This window comes from Xiphias gladius, chromosome 15 (assembly GCF_016859285.1).
Source record: "Xiphias gladius isolate SHS-SW01 ecotype Sanya breed wild chromosome 15, ASM1685928v1, whole genome shotgun sequence".
NCBI classification, from domain to species: domain Eukaryota; kingdom Metazoa; phylum Chordata; class Actinopteri; order Istiophoriformes; family Xiphiidae; genus Xiphias; species Xiphias gladius.
In genome coordinates this window covers 21,380,220-21,399,478 of record NC_053414.1, presented here as the reverse complement: position 1 = coordinate 21,399,478, position 19,259 = coordinate 21,380,220, and the positions used below count along the sequence as shown (strand labels likewise).

The 19,259-nt window shown below is 38.6% G+C and overlaps 1 protein-coding gene across 2 annotated transcripts in view; it reads left to right on the top strand.

The window, feature by feature from the left end:
• The first annotated feature begins 2,613 nt into the window (after window positions 1-2,613).
• Window positions 2,614-19,259, top strand: part of helz (helicase with zinc finger) — a 59,830-nt gene continuing 43,184 nt past the window's right edge. Inside the window, exons 1-11 of one of the 2 annotated variants that reach the window (XM_040145429.1) lie at window positions 2,614-2,728; window positions 10,553-10,786; window positions 12,210-12,246; window positions 12,856-12,980; window positions 15,519-15,575; window positions 15,882-15,930; window positions 16,191-16,266; window positions 16,786-16,984; window positions 17,672-17,779; window positions 17,949-18,090; window positions 18,991-19,146. In XM_040145429.1, the coding sequence (XP_040001363.1) occupies window positions 10,571-10,786; window positions 12,210-12,246; window positions 12,856-12,980; window positions 15,519-15,575; window positions 15,882-15,930; window positions 16,191-16,266; window positions 16,786-16,984; window positions 17,672-17,779; window positions 17,949-18,090; window positions 18,991-19,146 (1,165 nt within the window). In that variant the 5' untranslated portion in view covers window positions 2,614-2,728; window positions 10,553-10,570. Of the gene's footprint in view, window positions 2,729-2,980; window positions 3,096-10,552; window positions 10,787-12,209; window positions 12,247-12,855; window positions 12,981-15,518; window positions 15,576-15,881; window positions 15,931-16,190; window positions 16,267-16,785; window positions 16,985-17,671; window positions 17,780-17,948; window positions 18,091-18,990; window positions 19,147-19,259 lie in introns of those variants that run through there. The other variant, XM_040145430.1, reaches the window with a different exon arrangement.

Below are 19,259 nucleotides of genomic sequence, written 5' to 3'. Positions count from 1 at the left end.
GATAATAATCAAAATTCAGTCAACAAAGATAAATTACACTTCCTACTGTCCGTTGTTACCGATCATGACTGATGTTACATCTATCCTGTTGTGCTACCGTAGTAGTCTCAATGATGTAGAAAAGAAATTCATCTCTTTTAAGATTTTTTTTTTCTTTTTTTTGGTCAAGTCACTTCTATTCTGGTGACAGGATAATAGACAAACAACAGTATTGTTGAAAAGAGGAGACATGATCTGTCTGTCCCTAATATTTCTTCATTGAACTTTTCAGTTTTTACCTCCGTCTACCCCTGAGTCCAAGTTGCTGATCAGAGTTTCAACAAAGGTTAAAACGCAACAGAAACTAACCTCTACTGCATGGTTTACACTAACATAGTGAGACACTGCCCTTGTTTGCATCTGTAAAAAAAACAATCATACAATTTTAAATCGTACATAGTCTGGTAATTTTGATGTAACGATTTGTAGCTAATTCAGTTATAAGCCAGTTAATTGGGTGTGTCAACTATAGTTGGCTTATTTTTCTTACAGAGGCTAGTGGAATTACAGTGGGTACTCTGTAGGCCACTTTAACCACCATCTACAGACTGGTAACAAATTAAAGGAAAAATCTGAATAAACGAGTGAGAAAATGTAGATGTGTGAATATAAGTACTTTGGCATTTTAAGTTACTAGATCTCAACAAAGTTCAACACCTATGGAAGTGAGACAGCGCTCTCCACCACCTCCAATATCTTTTGGAAGAATGGCGTCCATCCCTCCAGTAGAGTTCCACAGACCTGTAAAATTTATATCAAGTAGCACTGAAGCTTATCTGACAGCTCGAGGTGGAAAAGGAGGTAATTCCTCGATTTGGATCAGGCGGGAAATTACATCACTAGGTGGACCTTTCAAACCATCACTTGCGTGAAAAGATGAGATGTCACGGGAAAAAGTAGCCTAGAAAATCTGGAAATATAAAACCTTATTTTCAAATGTAAATGCATTTTGAGCCCAAAGAGTGTCAAATACAGCATTGTCACCTGTTTTTCAAAGTAGGGTTAGACAATGATGATTAAAATATATCACATGATTTTTGATGATAGTGTTCCCTCTTTGGTTTCTCTTCAGATCTTAACAATGCACGTTGTTTATAGTTGCCACGGCACCCTTTTGGAAAGGGGAATTGTTGTATTGTCTATCCCATGCTTACAATTTAATTGCTAAGCAATAATAACAACTTATCTTTGCTTTCTTACTTTCTTTTACTGACTTTTGGCACTTAATGGCTGGTGTAGTGGTCCGAGACACAATGTCCCCATTTTGAGCCTGGCCAGGAATCGTTGTTGTATGACACCTCCTTCTCTCCCCATATTTTCTTTCATTCTCTATAGTGATTTATTTAAAAAAAGGCAACATTGCTGTAAAAATCATCTTAAATGGTGTTTGGTGCTCAGTGACCTCCACATACTTTTAGCTAGAAATTTGATTAAAACTGCTTCTGACCATTTTTTTCAGGCTTCATAGCAGACATTTTGACTGTTCAAACACAGGTGTAATTAATACCCTAAACAATGCCTGTATTCCAATTAGGTGGCCAGTTCCGCCTTGTGCGTTTTCTGTTATGAAATGTGAAAAAGTCTGCTGTGAAAAAGGTCTGTAATGCATCTTACTTAGGAAAAGCTTAGGCAGGTGATGTAAAACACATTGCTAGCTCTTCTCAGCGTTAACAGACTGTGACAAACCCATTTCAGCTGCCCTAACTTGCTGTTACCACTCTTCATACACAATTAATATGCTCAGCTACACCCACTTTCATTCACCGTATAAATGTCAGCCATCATTACTATTATTAAATGCAGCTGTGCTTTTTTTTTCTGCCATGACATGTCAAAATGTCTGCCATGAAATAGGTATAGTCCTCACACAGTTTAACCCTGCATACAGATACCTTACACACTACTGTAACATACATCCTTATTCGGTTATATTTGTTTCATGACATCTATCTCTTGGCCACACATTTGTTTCATCCTTACTGAATTTTTTCTTACTATTTTAGTTAGTTATTTTGGCAATATTTTGTTACTTTTTAAATTTCTTCAAATCATTCTTAATTTTGTCAGTTCACACACTACCAATCAGCTAATATGCTGTTAAGCTTTTTCGCTTTTCCTTTTTTGCTGTGAAAATGCATGGAACTTTTTCAATGATGTCCGCCTCAGCACTTGACTGGCCCGACCTCAAACTCTCCAGCTGTGCTAAGGGTGAAGCTTATACTACTGATGGCATCCCCATATAGAGTTTATTAAGTTTGATAAGGGTTCGATGCATGAGAATCCCCCGATAGTATCATATAGTCAAGAGTATCATTGCCTTTGGTTTTTCAACAAGGTTTGGCTGGTTTATTTTAGTTCTCGTGCCAATAAGCCAAAGTAGCTATGGGGCAATGGTGTGTTCAGTGGAAAATGTCACAATTTAGTTTTTTTAATGGCCATTATACAAATAAACGAGTTAGTAAGTGGTAAATTAAGTTATTTTTATCGTCCCATAATGAGAGAATATGGGCAATTCCAAAATGTCACATTTAAGACGAGCGCTTTTTGATAAGGAAAATCCCTGCCCCACATACACACACGCGCACGCACACACACACACAGGTCCTCTCAACCTTCAGATCAGTACATCCCACTATGCTTTGCGATGGGCTGACAAGTGGATCCAAGATGGCGTAGAAAGTAAAGCTAGGTAAGTGTTGACTTCCCATTTTCAGCCCTTTCAGTTGTCTTTTTCATCGCAAGGCCACTGACATGAATACCCTTCATAAATCATTGGGATAATGGCGAATGCTTTGAGTTCATGCATGGATAACAACACGATGTCATATCCATTATATGCGCCCAAACACCGTGGCAAAATTACAGGCCCGAACCCGTTTTGTTTCGGCGAACCTAGCTAGCTAGCTTGCTAACATTAACAAACCAGCCAGCTATTCTTGTTGTGAGCTTGCCAGTTTGGTGCCAAGAAAGGCCGTGTTTTGGCTAGCAAGCTAACTGTTAGCTACGCATACCCTGATTAGTGTGGCAACACTGTTTACCCTGTGCAAACGCGAACGGTAAGTTAACCTACATTGTGAGGCATTTTTCAGGGCTTTGTAACGCTGCCGTCATCGCTCTGACTTGCAACAGTCATGACAAGTTTACCAGACAAACAACAGCTATAACTACCTGCACTAAGACGAAACAAGTCATCCTCAACGTTTGTGTTTACTAGTGTATGCTCTCTTGATTTCTACTAATTGGGCACAGAGAGAATCGTAAGTTTTGTTTTTTTTTCTTTTTTTCTTTTTTTTCTTAGCCGTGTTTTCTACACATTGCTGCCAACGATACTGCCGAGCCAAATAACGTTATGTCAGGATGAAAGCCGTCGATGTTCCTTTACAGTTATCCCCAGCTATAAAATCAGCTTTTTCCTCCGCTGTAGTAGGACCCGACGACTGGACCAAAAAACAGGGCAGGTCCAACCACTGTATCCCGCCAAACTATTTGTTGTTGTCCCCATAAAGTGGCTGGCTTGCCAGCACTAACATTAGCTAGCAGCTATTGCTGCAGTTACAAATAGGAGTGTGAAACGCTGCATAGGCTTTGAAGTTAACTCTCTTAATTGAAGTAAATACGGCCTAAAGATCACTTCTGTGTTTGGTTTCATCTATGACCCTATTTTCCATTTTCCAGCAAGCTAACCAACTCGTAACCCTCACTTTTGATCGCCACATATACCGTAAAACATTTGCTAACTAGATTGTGATGATTTTGTATCGTCCCTCGATTTTGTAAAGTACAAACTACAGAGTATGTCTTAGTTTTCACTATGACAATAGTGGCATGAGATCACTGCTTCTCTATGTGATGCATATGTTTCATCTGTCCTTTTGACACCAGACAATTGCGGTCTAGATACACTTACCTGCATGCATCTGAACTTGTCTTGTAGGGACAGGGGCTTGACCATTGTTTATTGTTTAAGATGCGCCCAATGTGTTATTACAGTATTATGGGTGCTGCAACATTATTTGTCCTATCTGGCTAGTTACCAGTGCATAGTATAAAAAATATTTTTATAATTTATATTTTGGGGGTTACTGTATATGAAATCCCAAAGTGCTAACCGCTTAGATCCTGCACCATTTTCAATGTGTTCAAACTCATGTAGTTTCCGTCTGAAGAGATGGAGGCTGGTGTGCTGTATTCAGCAACAATGGATATGAGGAAAAAAATATTGAATTGTATTACATGTATGTTAATTCTGGGTGGAGTCAAAGCAGTTAAAACGTATGATAGATGCTATACATCAACGCCAACTTCAGACTGAGTCTGTGTCATTTGTGCAACCAATGTGTACTGTACATCAGCTGAAGAAGTTGTCTATGTTATGGTCCGAAGAGACAAAAACAGACGGACTCAGGGGCAATTCCAGTTGGGCCAGAGCAGCTTTTACAAGCTTAGTTGCCTGTTGCTGGGTACTCAACTAGCTGAAACACTTGCAAGGGTAAAGTGCTTTTTATTACAAAATTAAGTCAAAATGGGAGATGATGTTGGTTTTTTTCCCCCCCTTTCTTGCATAGAAATAATATGACCAATTAATATTCTTTCACGAAAAGCCTGTTTTCCTCCAAAATGGGAAATCTGTTGTTTAGTGTTTTCATCATACTGTTAGTGCAGCTTTAACAAACAGTAGTTGGCTTCTGTCTCACTTTCAAGGACTAACTGTCACAAATATACCCAAAATTACGGGGTCATAGTTGGACTGTTTCCTTTTGAGCTAGTCATAATGAAAAGCTGGATTCCAGGCTGTGGTAAATACTAGACTGGAAATTCAGCATCAGCTAATTGTTGTGGAATTTTAATCAGCAACCTAAATTTTGTTTTGCCAGCCATCTTTATACATAATAACTATAATGGGTCTTTTGGAGCAGCGTTTCTGTGATAAAAGCTCTTTCTCTGCCACCTGAGATGAGCTGCAATGCCACTGGTGAAACCACTGAGGTGGAAATAGAACCAAAAGTTACTAGGCTATTGGCCAAGGTTGCACATTTGTGGCCCTGGTGTTCCCCAGCAGGTTTTAGAGTACTTTCCCTATCCTGAGCTGTTCTGGTTGGTGTGAGGGAGGGCACGCTGCTTCTTGTAATCCAAGACTGAGGTTTAGATTCTCATGCAGTAGCCATGCTGCTTTTTTGTTGTTCAGCAGGGCATGAATGAAACGTCGCTGGGGCCGTAGAGACTAGGGTGGAACTTATACAGTAAACGCAATCTTGCATCAACTGTAGGTTAACACATTTTCAAGCTCGGTATTTAGGAAAAGGAAAAGCACCCCCCTATCAGACCAAAGCAGTGACCTGGGATAAACCTGCTTTTTGGTTAGAAAATATTTCATTATCCTGCTTCTAACTAGAGTTTAACATGAGTCAGACACTGCTTGGCTTTGGGATGTAATGGTGAACCCTGTTTGTTGCAGTAAATGTTGAACTACAAATCATAAAGTGCAATGCCTAGAAGGCTAGATTTCTCTTCTCACATATTGAAGGCTACTCCAGGACTTGACCAGATGAAGATGTTACTTAACACTTTAGGGCATACTTTGCTTTTTGTTACATATGATTTGATTACTGTTAATTAGAATCTTAAATATAAACTTTAAAAAAAAAAATGGTGTCCTTTCATGGCTTTTGAAGTAATTGTGGTTATTGGCTCCTAATTCCCAGACATATTGCTTTTCCTAATTTTTCTTAGAGTTGATTTTAAGTATAATTTAAATATGTTGGCTTTAAAGATCCAGATACAATCACATGGTTTTCTAAGAATTAAATTTAGTCCCTTGTACAAGTTCTACCCTGATATGCAGAAAGGTAGCAAGATGTTGTATCCTCCTAAAACCACACACAGCCTAATCCTCTACACAGAACCAAAGACTGTTCCTTCTTACACTTGAATTGGACGTGTGCTTAGATGTAAATTAATGAGATATATACATTCCTTTAAATCCCAGAATGGTGGGGCTGACACACACACACACACACACACACACACACACACACACACACACACACACACACACACACACACCTATAATTAAAAGAAGTGGACAGCAGGTGCAGTCCAGAGTTCAGAGGATGCTGCTAGTCCAACATGACCTCTTGTTGGTTCTGCAAATATTGATCATAAGAAAATATTGTGATTGACAGCCATCTCAGTAGAGAATGATATGAATCTGATATCTTTTGCAAGCCTTTACAAGTCCTGCCTTTGCTGTTTTTTACAGTAGTTGAATGAAGATACAGTATACGTACATGACCCACTGAGCTATCCACATTTATACTTTAGCATGCATTGTGTCAGGTGAAAAAAATAATTAAACTAGAATGGCACTAAGTAGAGTGCATATCTCTGCCAATGCCAATGTCAAAAAACATGCACTACAATTCAGAGGAAAAAAAAATCAAATTCATAGTAAATGATTCGGTCTGCCCCAAAATTTAACGGGTTCTTCCTTGCCCCATGCCACAAATGCCCCCCAAATTCAGTGCAGATTGGTTCAGTACTTTTTGCGTAATCCCACTGACAAACAAACCACCAAACAGACACGGTTGAACACCTCACCTCCTTGGTGGCGGTAATAGAATCTCTTATTCATCAGGTGGCACACAATGTTTTCAGTGGTTTGCCTAAAAAAAATACGTGCCTAAATATACCAGTCTCATCAGTGCATGTGAAGTTGATACATTATCTAAACTATGGAGGCAGTTATAGTGCTTAAAGCAGATGCTTTGAATTATATTCCAAAGTTGATCTTCAGTAAATTGGCATGTATTTCCTCTGGCACATAGTTAAAGTTGACATAGTTCATTACTCTGTGGCTATGAAGTTTCACAAAACACTGTATAGTCTCACTAAAGTAGAGTTGGGCCGATGGACGATGCCATTGTCCGTCGCCAATGGCTGACAGTCATCACAATGTTTAGCCCCCCCAAAAACCATTATTCTTCATTGTCAAGGTATTGCAAGTTCACATTTAACAGCAGAAAACGTCAAACGCCAGTGCTGTTCTTGAACACAACCCGCCAATTCCTTCCAGCAATTCAGTGCCAGTTATGTAGTGAAAAAAGCGGTCAGGGATAAGTTCCTTCAATTGCTTTTAAACACAACTCAGAACATGTTTGTTAGGTGTCTGCACTGTCTACCAAGGAGTTAACCAAGATAAAACAAATTCTTTAAGGAGTAAGGAAGAAAGTATCGAATATTGCTAAATGTCTGATTATGCTGTGGATAATTCTTTTTTAAATTTTATTTCAGATTATCTGCTTTTTATCTCTATTTATTTCTATACATTGTTTTGGGCTTTCAGTCTAAGACCACACCCCCTTGATTATAAAAGCACCCCACCCCCCCACCCAAATGATGTCATCGTACAGCGCAGTGTTTCACTGTACACATTGTGATATGCCAGCTTGGTGGACATGGCCCAACCCTACATAAAAAGCCTTATATTCTGTATTATCATTTACGATCATGCCGTTAGTCTAAGCAGTCAGATGACGGCAGACAGTTGACTCCACTGTTGTTGTTGTTTAGAGTTTGAGATAAAAAAAGGGTCTCACATAATGCTTTAGGCTTCTCATATGACTGCTGCTTTTCCAGCTATTTGCAGATGTATATTAATGTACACTGTGTGAGCAGAGGCACAGAATATAAGGTATGTAGCAGCCACTGTTAAGAGCCTCATCCACTGATAATGCTGATTTGTGACACCGATCAACCACATGACGACATGAATCTTGGTGAGCAGACATCCACATTGTATGCTACAACCCATAAATACATTGCATGGCTGTTCTCTGGCTCTGGCTGTTCGCCAGAGCTCAAGGTAAAGTCTTCAAATTTCTTGTTTTGTCCCACTGAGTCTAAAGCCGAGATGTTTAATTTACAATGATATATAAGACAAAGAAGAGATGCAAATGTTCACATTTGAGATACTGGAACAGTGAAATGTTCTTATCCTCAAGTTTTTTTGTTGGTTTTAGTTAGTTAAGTGCTTGGTTTTAGATACAAAAATTATAATAGAAAAATATTAAACTGTTTTTAGCATATTATACTTATTCACGTTGAAATTTTGACATGTTCAAATACAGTAATGGTGTCCAAAGGTACATGGAAAACAAATTTACATCAGATTATGTATTCTTTGAAATAGTCACATGTAATAACAATTAAGTGGCTACCCATGAGTCCAGTAAGGAGGAAAATCCCTTGTCAAATTAAGATTTAAGTTAGCAGCCGTTCATCTTGACAGTCATTGTTCTTGTGGCAGATTCTGATCATCTTATTCCAATCTGACTTTGTTCCGACTAACTCATGTAGTGAGTTACATTTTAATGTCTTAGAATGCCATTTACAACAAGGAGACTAGTGGCATTTTTGATGGCAATTAGGTATTTCTATGTCGTTAAATTTTTAAGACTTACCAAAATCTTTCAGGCAGTCATACTCTATTTAACACGACAGATTGAATTTTGACTTGCATTGCATGTGGAGTCTAAGTATTATCTTGCTCTTCCACGGGTCGAAAGACGTGTTACTTAGCTCCAGGGACATGATTCATTCTGTATCATTTACTTTTATCAACCTTTATTTTTTTAGTATTTCGTTGAGTCGATAAGTGGACTTTAGTTGTCAACTACACAACTTTGTGATTTTTTTAAAATTGGGAAAGGAAGTGTCAACAAATGACCCACTCCTTCAAAGATAGAAACAGAGTGGATCCCTCTAAATTTCTCTGATCGCTACTTCTCTCAGTGTTTCAGGCTCCCTCTTCGCTGGGGCTAAATTATCAGTTTTACAAGTTTATTCCCTGTAAATTCCTTGAAGCATTTGTGGACTGAATGTTCTTTTGTTAGGAGGTCTGAAAAACAGTCAAACTTAATATATTAAGTATCTACATATCTTCTTACAGTCATTAAAGGTCTTAAAAATTATACAGTGTGTTTTAACAATTAAGTTTCAGTAAGATGCAAAAATTATGGAAGAAAATTGGTCATTATATGTCAAGGCCAAGTTGGAAAGTGAAGCAAACAAATGTGTTTCACCAGTATAAGTATGTGTGTGGGGGGGTACTGTTGGTTTTATTTTCTGAGATTGTGTAACCTGATGAGCATTTACAAATAGACAGTGTGATGGTCAGTAAGTATTACTATTTGCATGTTTACTCTTAGACTACAACCTAACATATAGTGAGTGGGCATGCCTGAGGTAACAAAAAACAAACTGTAATGATACACACTGCCATGGACAGAGGAGGGGGTTTTGTGAAAAGGAGTTAAAAAAAATAAATTTCGGAATAATACATCACTGTTAAAAACTTTTTTTTCTGTCCCTGAGTTGACAGCTGCATTATTTACAGCTTTACAGTTCTTGTGGAAAGAAGAATATTGGCTAGTGTTGCGTTTTCTGTATTGCACAGTCCTAGAGTGTCCTAGAATTTTGTGAACGATCCATGGTAAGAGGCGTGTCAGTCTTAAACTGTTGCAGGGACTTTGGAAAATTTTTAGTTTTTAACCAGTGGCAGCATTTAAGAGGCAAAGAGCACTTGCAAAATGTTGCTGAAATGGAGGTAAAAAGACAGGTTTTTCAACACAAAGCAGCTCTTATGTTAGAGTTCATATGTTTAAACTGCTGGCTGCTTTTTTTTTTTTGTGCGACCACTTTCTTGCAACACTGCTTGTAAGACAAAAGTGTTGGGTAAGTGTAGGATTTGATATTTACATTTAATAAGCTAAATCCCATGTCATTAAGATGCTAATTTATTTTTTCAGAACATTCTTAGTATGTACAATTCACAGACTTCACAGTTCAATTTTACACGTTATGTTGGTGTTGCATTTAATATATTTTTAATAAAGCCAAATTAAAACATGTATAAGTGTGGATGTACATTTCAGTTTTCAGTCAACAGTACAAGAGTCATTGTTAAAAAATGCTAACATGGAAAAGAGACAGGTGACAAATTAAAGGAAAAACCTGCAAAATTAGTGAATGGTTTGAGTATGAAAGTGATGTGAATCATATGCTATGGCCTTCGCCATAGCATAGGATCTCACCTATAGGATTTGGACCGATGTGTTACATAGTGCTCTCTGTCACCATCATCCAAACACCAAATGAGGGAATATCTTTTGGAAGAATGGTGTTCATCCCTCCAGTAGAGATACAGAGACTTGGAGAATCAATGCCAAAGAGAAGTGAAGCTGTTCTGGTCGCACATGGTGGCCTATAACCTTATCTAGATACGGGGGTTTGGTTTTTGTTTTAATTTTCCATCCGTCTGTATAGCTTCCATTTAAAGTGTTTCTAATCCAGTGCTATACTGCACCTTTGTAGACATGACAAGCAACCCCTTCCTTTACCCAGTAATTTTGTTATAGCCAAAATTTGTCACTTTAACTGAGGTTACAGTGGTCAATAGATAAAAGTAATGAAAGATGTTCATACTGTCTTTCCTCTTGTGTTTTTCTGCTTCCAGACGTTTTGTCCCTGAGTCATGGCGGACAGGAGAGCGGAGAAGTCATGTGAAGAAGCCAGCAGATCGTTAGTCAGGCGGGAGTACGAGGCGGCAGTCAGCCACAGCACGGACGCCCTGGTGGTCCTTGCCCCATCCTCCGGTGCCCCTGTCCCGCCGAGCCCTCCATCCCTTGTTGCCACCGGACCCCTTCGCAGCCGTGCCCTGCTCTACCGAATTGCTGCCTTCCTGCAGCTGGTGAGGACAGTTGTGGTAGCAAGCATGAGTTAACTAAGTTGACAGTGTAGCCTAGAACTGGGGCTCTATTGTAATATTAGCTGCTTGTCAAGATGAATCAGCGTGCTACAGTATTTTATGTGCAAATATATTTTTCGAGAGAAATTCCTGCTGAGTTTTGTGAAGACAGTTAACAATGACCCCAGAGAACTGCCAACTCATCCTGATTTTCTTACAAGTGACAAAGACAGAATAGAGAGAAAATGTCATTAGGGCACAAATTATTATTATTTTTTTTTTAAATCTCTCTCAATACCTAATACCTAATGCTGTGAAGCCACAATTCCAGTGCAAACTGTTTCTCACTATCGTGCAGGTCATGTGAAGTTGCCCGAAGTACCATACCCTATACCACCAATGCTGATCATCAGTGGATAACAAAGCTGGAACATGGGCATAATGTGTCCTAAGTTGCTTTCTTGCAGTCATACCCATTGGCCCTTTAATTCGTATGAGTGCGAGCTTACTTTGATTACAGTCTGTTACATTCTTTCATATGTTACAAGTAACCTGTGAAATATACAGGTAGACCTTTTTACAGGGTTGTTGACCGTGCAACTCTAACCTGAACGTAATCAGTGTTAAGAGTAAGGGTCAGATTCAGCTACACTTGTGAAAAAGTTTGGCAGTAAAAACATTTTGCTTTGTTTTTGAAATGTCAGTCAGTCTGTCTTGCTGCAAATAGAGATCAAACACCCTGATTTTAAGGTGACGTCAAATTGAATATTGTGCTTGTAGCTCCATATGAATTACCTTAGAATACTGTATTATTCCATATTTGTGTGAGAGGAATGCTATTCTTTGTTCCTCTGTACAACACATACTTTTCCGTCCTCCCCTCTTGCTTTGTAGCTACCATTTGTTTTCCATTTTCCATTTTACAAGGCAGTCACAGTTAGGCCAGTGTGCAGAATACATGTAGGATTATTCTTTTGGTGGGAGGAGTGGAGAGCTTCATTATTTAATTTTGAGGGAGAACTCTGCACTGTCATATAGCCATCATCAAAGAGAGGACTGTTTTCTCCTTTCCCTAAATAAATAATGCATTGCACTGTAATGACATAAACTGATCATTGTGCATTAAATCCACTGTTAATCACTGGCTAAATTTACCATGAAGAGAAGGTTGGAGAACAATAAACCCTACTTTTTTACCTCCATGGTATTGTTGTGTTATCTTCCCAAGCACAAAAATTACACCAGTTACTTAAACCATAAGATTACGGAAACTACTTAAGTCCTATAATGATAGTACAAGGGACTCTGCTGTGAGGCAAAGATAGCCATTCTTGGAGCTTATGTGAAGCTTTGACCCTTGAACACAAAGTGTTCTCATTTGTTATGGCTACCATGTTTCCACTTTTTTTTCTCCTTTTGCCAACAGAAAAACTATGATGAAGCAGATGAAGACTGCAAACATGGTGAGTAGCAATTCAGTGTATTGTCAATCGGTTTTTTTTTTCTAGTTGTAGACAAAGTGTAGAAAGGGAGGGAGGCATTCAGTTTTAACATGCCTTGGTCTCTGTGTAGTAGAAGAAATCTTACAATTGGGCCCATTTACTCAGCAGAATTCCAGCTGTTTGCTTCGCGTCTATTGGGTTAATGTCATTGCTTCAAGTCATAGTTGAAAGACGGAGGCTAAGAAAACAAATGTTTGGGTTTGTAATTTGCCTCAGTTTTTGTTCAAAAGACAGATAATGTCTGGGGTCAAAGATTATGCCCCAATGAAGGTAAGTGTTAGCCACACTGTGGGATACCTGATGTAGCACGGCCCTGTGCTAGCCTGCTTAGTAAAATGGGATGTGCTACACTATACTGACTTTCAGCTTGAATAAAATATACAAAACCTGAGAAAAGCAAAATATCACATTTTCATTAAAAAATTTTAAACTGCAGGCAATCTCTTTCCTTCTTTTTCTTTAGAACAGACTTGGAAACAACTTGTTACATGTATTGAAAGAAACCTAATGGAATGAACTGAATAAATTCTGTCCTTAACTGTTCCCTCTGTATTCTTTTTCCTGTCCCAGTCCTGGTAGAAGAGATTGCCAGGGGAGACGGTTCGATACAGGCCAGCTTGCGCTCCATGCTGTTGGATGGCAGCCTGCAGGAGGTGGCCAGCATCCTCTCAAAAGCCTTGTATGGGGAGCCAATGGTATGATTAATGAACAGTTTATACAATATATGTATCCTAACAGTCAGTCTACACATGAACTGCAGTTAGAGTGTCATGGCACAGAGCATATAAAGCTTGAATATTGTAACTGTTGAGGTCAGGTTTTTTTCCTTCCCTAAAGTGATCTTAGATGCTCCAGCTATATCAAATACAGTTTGCTAAATGGTTGAATTAGTCATGTTGCTGTATTGCTGTGTCATTTGCAATAGGTGTGTATACCTGGCATTAAAATGTGTTTGCAAAGTTATAGTGTTTTTATTAAATAAGCCACACAGAGAAAAAAGGCATGGCCTACCAAAAACTGTTTTCAGACTCATCCAAATAGTTTATGTGCCACATTTGGTGAACAGTGGATAAAATTGAGTATTGATAAAACATTCCAACCTAATTTTGGAGCTATGTTCTACAAAGGCCACTTCTGAATTTAAATGTGGCCACATAACCATAGAGAACTTTAAGGTTTTTTAAATTTATTTAATTATGTGGTCCGCAATCAAAAAAAAAAAGGAAATTTGTTCATATCTATAAATATACAAACTCCTATACAAAGATTTCTGCAGTCTGAAAAAGGTGTAGGCTGAAGATACAGCATATGATGCCTACCCTTTTGAAAATACATCATGTCCAACCATTAAAGATAACATCAAACAACAATTAAAACAAAACATGAAAAAATAAAAATACACAAAAAAATTCACGATGAATATCTAAATAAATTTCTAAGATGTAATGCTCTGCCTATATCGGTGTCACTTTATTGCTGTTACCATTCACAGAATGTCACTTTTTACATGTTCTTCCTTTATCCATTTTTACTTCTTTCTGATTTCTCCCTCCCTTTGCCTAGCCTAACCACTGTCTTCATACATCAACACGCTTTTTGCTGCCAGGTGCCTCCTCCAGCTCCCCTCTTCTCCTGTTTGCAACTATTGCAACACACACACACACACACACACACACACACACACACACACACACACACACACACACACACACACACACACACACACACAAAAGTACATATTCAGAGGTTGAGCTTGGCCCCAAGGTCATGCAACATTTTACGCAAGTGAGGACAATCCTGTTTACTGGGCTGGTCTCTCTCCCCTTCTCTCTGTCTCTTTTAGAGACTCACACAAACAAACATTATTTGGACACAGCTTGGGCTGATTATCTTTCCATCTCTGACAGGGCCCCTCCTTTTTTTACTCCTACTTTTTCACACATCATTTTAGTCCCCCCTTTCTTTGTTTTCCATGAACTCCTCCTCATCCTCCCTTTCCTTGTATTTTAGTGTTGACCCAAGTTATACTTTGATGGACTATAATTTTGTAGTTTCTCAATGTTTTCACTCTAAAAGTTGATAAAAGTGTTCGGCAAAACCATTGACTCTTCTCAGGCACACAAGACAAATACTTGAGAATCAGAATGGAAATAGCAGAGGAGGCAGAAAAACTCTTGTTTCTTCTCTCATTTATTTGCCACTTGATCTTGGGTCCATGTGATGCTGGCACTCCAGACACAATGTAGTTTAGTTGTGCTGTGGAGTGTCATTCAGGTGTGTTCTCATTTGATAAACTGCTATTTGGATGTACCCAACTGCTAACTATTTTTCTAAGATTTCATTCAGTCAATGAGTGACACTTCCTTTAAATAATTTGAGCTAGTCCTAAACATGCTTCACAGCAACCTCTACATTGATTTAAAAACTAGTACTAGTGAAGCTCTGCTGGGATCTGTGCTGTAAGAAGTAGGGTCGATAATTAATTAACAATAAAAACCCTGTTGGCTTGTTGTTGCTTAAAAAGTACCCCGCCCCCCCCAAAAAATCCGAAATTGGATACCCAATCAGCTTGGATTGAAAAAGGTTTATTGATATGTGCACACTATTTGAGTATTTTACCAAAGTGTCATCCAGATCTGCCCTTTGGAAGGTCAGATGACAATTTAATAATTTCATATATTGTGGCCTTTTGTGAATTAAATCCTTTATCTTTAAAGGAAAAATATATCCATATAAATTTTGAATCTTAAAATGCATCTAAAAAAGAAAATACCTTACCAGTCACCACTGAGACCCTGAAGACTCACCATATTTCACCTGATTCATTTCTGGTAAAAGTAGTAGAGTTACTGGCAGGAAATCCACCCACAGAAGTGACAAATTTAAAGAGGAACATATAAACTGCAACCATTCCATCAAGATAATGCATGACCTAAGGTTGGAAGTGTTTGTCACTTGTGTCCCATTGGTATTCTTTGATGCATAGCAGTTACACACTGTATCTTTTTCGAGATGCAAATATTCATACTTGTGTAGTGTGGCTTTTTAATACAGGATAGATTTAAATCTTGCCTATAGATTTCTGGAAATTACATGATAAATATGATTACTCCAAGCAAAATCTGGCAGTTTATTACAAAGCGGTGATTGTTATAGTTATCATAAAAATTGAATGAATTCTCTAATTGAAGTTTTTTGTTGTAATGAAGGTCATTTTTATCCTTCTTTCACAGAATGGCATTGTTGCAAAAGACCTGACCAGATTAAAAATGCTACTCTCAGAAATAGAGGTGAGTGTCTGTGGTTGCTGGGCTGTACACCTTACTGTTGTTTCCTGTCCTAGTTTTTTCATGTCTTTTGGTGGTGTTTTTGATGGTTTAATGTTTGCAGGCGAGAGTCATAAAGATGACTAATGGCCTGATTCCAACAGTAACTTAATTATTTTTTGCTGCCCTGCCTAGCTTGTAGCTGTTGTGGATTTATTACTCGTTTGCATGTAATAAGTCCAGTGGTCCACCTGCTTGTGTGTGGCTAAGTTAGAAGTTGACACAACAGTAATAATCTTTCTGCACCGATCCCATCTCTGTCTCTGTCAGGCTATAAATAGGGGCATGGCACCAGAATACACGGATGACCAGGAGGAAGGTGAGCAAATCTGTAGCATGAGTTGATTTCAATACTTCCCTTAGCTTGAAAAAAAGGAATGACAGTGTACTTAGTACTAACAAAATCACGTGTATTTAAGTAAGGTGGATAATATTTATGTTTAGAAAGACTGTACTCAGCTAGTTTGCAGCTTTTTCCACATTCTAAACAGGTTAACAGCTGGCTGAAGCCCATCTGATGATGTTCTTAGAGGCTTTTTCTCAGTGTCGTATCTATCACTTGGCTGTGTGTATTGACAGAGGTTCAAGATGGCTGGCAGTTCCGGCCTCCTCCCCGAGGAGTCACCAGCAGTGAGGAGTACACCCTCTGTAAAAGGTAATGCAAACTGTCTGGTATTATGCACACAGGTGTGAGTTATAATTTACTTATTTCTCATTGTAAAGTTACTAATATAGCTGCCAGGAAGTAATCATGTATTCGGATACACTGAATGCAGTAAAGTACGGTTCACAGTAGTTAACTGCCAAACTTAGAATTTAAGTTTGATCTCTCTTCATACTGAAAAAATCCTTTGACAAGCGCTACTATACATCCTGGATATTTATGTAGATGGATAACAACATATCAGTCAAACCTTAGACCTAGTTACTTTGAGTTCAAGTTTTCCTTCTTAGCAGCAGAGTTGACTACTATTGGGGTTACTATTGTATGAAACAAAGAAGTGCAGCAGATTCTCATTGGGAAGCTGCAACTAGCAAATGTTTGTTTTATCTTAATTAATTCATGACGCTAAACAGTTATTTGAAATTGGCGCTGATTGTTTTTAGTTGAATAATTGATTAATCAACTACTTGCTTTAGCACCATTTCAGCACACTGTTTGCCTTTGCTGTAGGTACTTGGAGCAGGGTCTGTGTCGGTACGGGGCCCAGTGTACATCAGCCCACTCGCAGGAGGAGCTGATGGAGTGGCAGAAACGCTATGCGTCACGCCTCATCCGCCTCAAACAGCAGCAGGAAAGCAAACACTTCACCGAAAACTACATGGAGACCCTGATAGAGAAGTGGATGAACTCCCTCTCCCCAGAGAAAGTGGTGAGTGGCTTTGTGGTGCATGCAAGCTCAAAAGTGGGTCTGCAAAACAGCAAAACAGTGAAGGTTAGGATTCATTTCCTAGTAGGGCCACCCAAACAAAAATGTGTGTATGGTATTCCGTCGTGCTTTTATTAAAAGTCTCTCCAGACTTTCAGAACCCCCTCACCTTGTAAATGTAGCAGTCACAGTGCCAACACCCTATTACAATCCAGTGAGTAGCTTTTGTAAACACACTTGCATAAAAACCTTGACTACCATAGCTAAGTCGTAGTTTTTAACTTCCTAGTTCCGTTATGCCCTTCTCCACGTATAACTTAAAATAGTTAAGCACCAGACCATGTCCCTGTCAGGGAAGTCTCAAAATGTTTATGAGATTGAGTCATCTTTTTAATTACTGCAGCTTTGTTGACCACACAAACAGACAATAATAACTGGAAAGAATCATATATATTCATCAGAGTGACATGGGGGAGACTAAGGGGGGTGACACTGGGGGAGATAAGCCTTTGTTAACACTATTAACCTCTATCTGGCTCTTGACCATTGAGTGGCATGCTTGATACATGATGTTACCAAGGGTTGCAATCATGTGTATTTTATGCAGCAGTGAATTTAACTTTCACCAGTTTGTGACAGACTACTTTTGCTAAATGTGTGTTTTGTTTTTGTTTTTTTCCTCTTTCCTAGCTAAGTGACAGTTTAGAAGGAGTGAATGTAGAAACCAGCTCCAGCCTCTCTGTTACCGTCACCACCAAAAAATCTTCCCACTCCTGGACCTTCTCCTTGTTGTGCAAGGTAGGATGAAGTGTGTTAAAATGTCTAACCTGATCATGTCCCAGTATGATACAGAGTAATGAGGCCATATTATCTCTACAAACCTGCCAGTTTTAGTTGGATCATAAAACTAAACATCTTTTGGTTATGTGAACGTCCTGATGATCTCACTTTCCCTCTCTTTTACTAGCCGGCTAGAAAGCTGTACCGCATCGCCCTGCTCTATGATGCCCACCGACCACATTTCTTCATCACAGGTGTGTCAGCGGGGGACCGGCTCCAAGCCGTCCAGAAAGGCTGCCAAGAGTGGACTCCAGGAGAGGAAACAGCATGTATGTCATATATCCATATTTCCTGACCAGGGATGAGATTTCGGGGGGGGGGGTCACTTTTTTCTCTCTTACATTTTGATCATTGCCCTATATTTTTTTTAAAGATGTGTTTTTCTTCCCTCCATTTCTGTCATCACACATAATTAAACTACTGCTGAGCGGTGTGGGTGTTTTTTAAAGTTCAAATTATTTGAACTTTAAAACTGACTATAGCTTGACTTTTGACCTTTCAAAACTGACTAAGGGAAATTAAATATAGAGAATCTGTGTCTGAGTTTCAAGATGTGTAATATAAGTCTCCAGAGATTAATTACTGTATATAATAATGTATTGGTGTTTGTTCTCCAGACCTAGTTTTGTCTTGGCATTGACACTGCATCCAAACCAAGCGCAATTGCAGCTCAGCTGGCTTATTGTGTAGGAAACCTAGCAAGTTGACAAAGAGCACATGATGTGTACTTACATGGACTGTTCATAGAATTTTTAGGACTGGATAACCCCAATTAGGTTTTCCAATTCTATTTTGAGCTCGTACCTTTGTGCTGGACCGATTCTCTTTACCTTGGCTATATTTTGTCCTGTTCAGAGTTACTACAGATCATAGACAAGATTGTAAAATGTCTCAAATGATACAAATTTGAGGTAATAAAAGTCTTGTTTACAGCACATTTTAATTTATACATTTTGATGTCCCACATATTATTAGTGATGTATTGGCCCTATTTTGCATTGGTCTATAGTTTTTTGATATAATGTTTTTTACATTTGCAGAAAAATTTTATTTCCATACTGTGTTTAGTTTAATTTGTATTAAAGTGGAAGTTATATCTCTCTTTGATTTTTGTCTGCAATGGATTGCATGTTTAAATGCAATTGAAATAAACTTTGCTGTTCTGACAGTGGCAACAGACAATGGCCTGGACAACTGTTTCTACAAGGTGGCAGTGAGCTTCAGCACGGAGATCTTTGGTACCTTCCGACAGACTGTTGTTTTTGACTTCGGCTCAGAACCTGTGCTGATGCAGCGGATCATGGTGGATGCTGCCTCTATTGAAGGTATGTTGAAGTAAGGACCTCGTCTAGAGGCCTTTGACAAGTTTTGTCAGTGTATATAAAATAATTTTTAAAAAAGTGTCATGAATGTTTTAATTCAAAAACATCTATTCAGG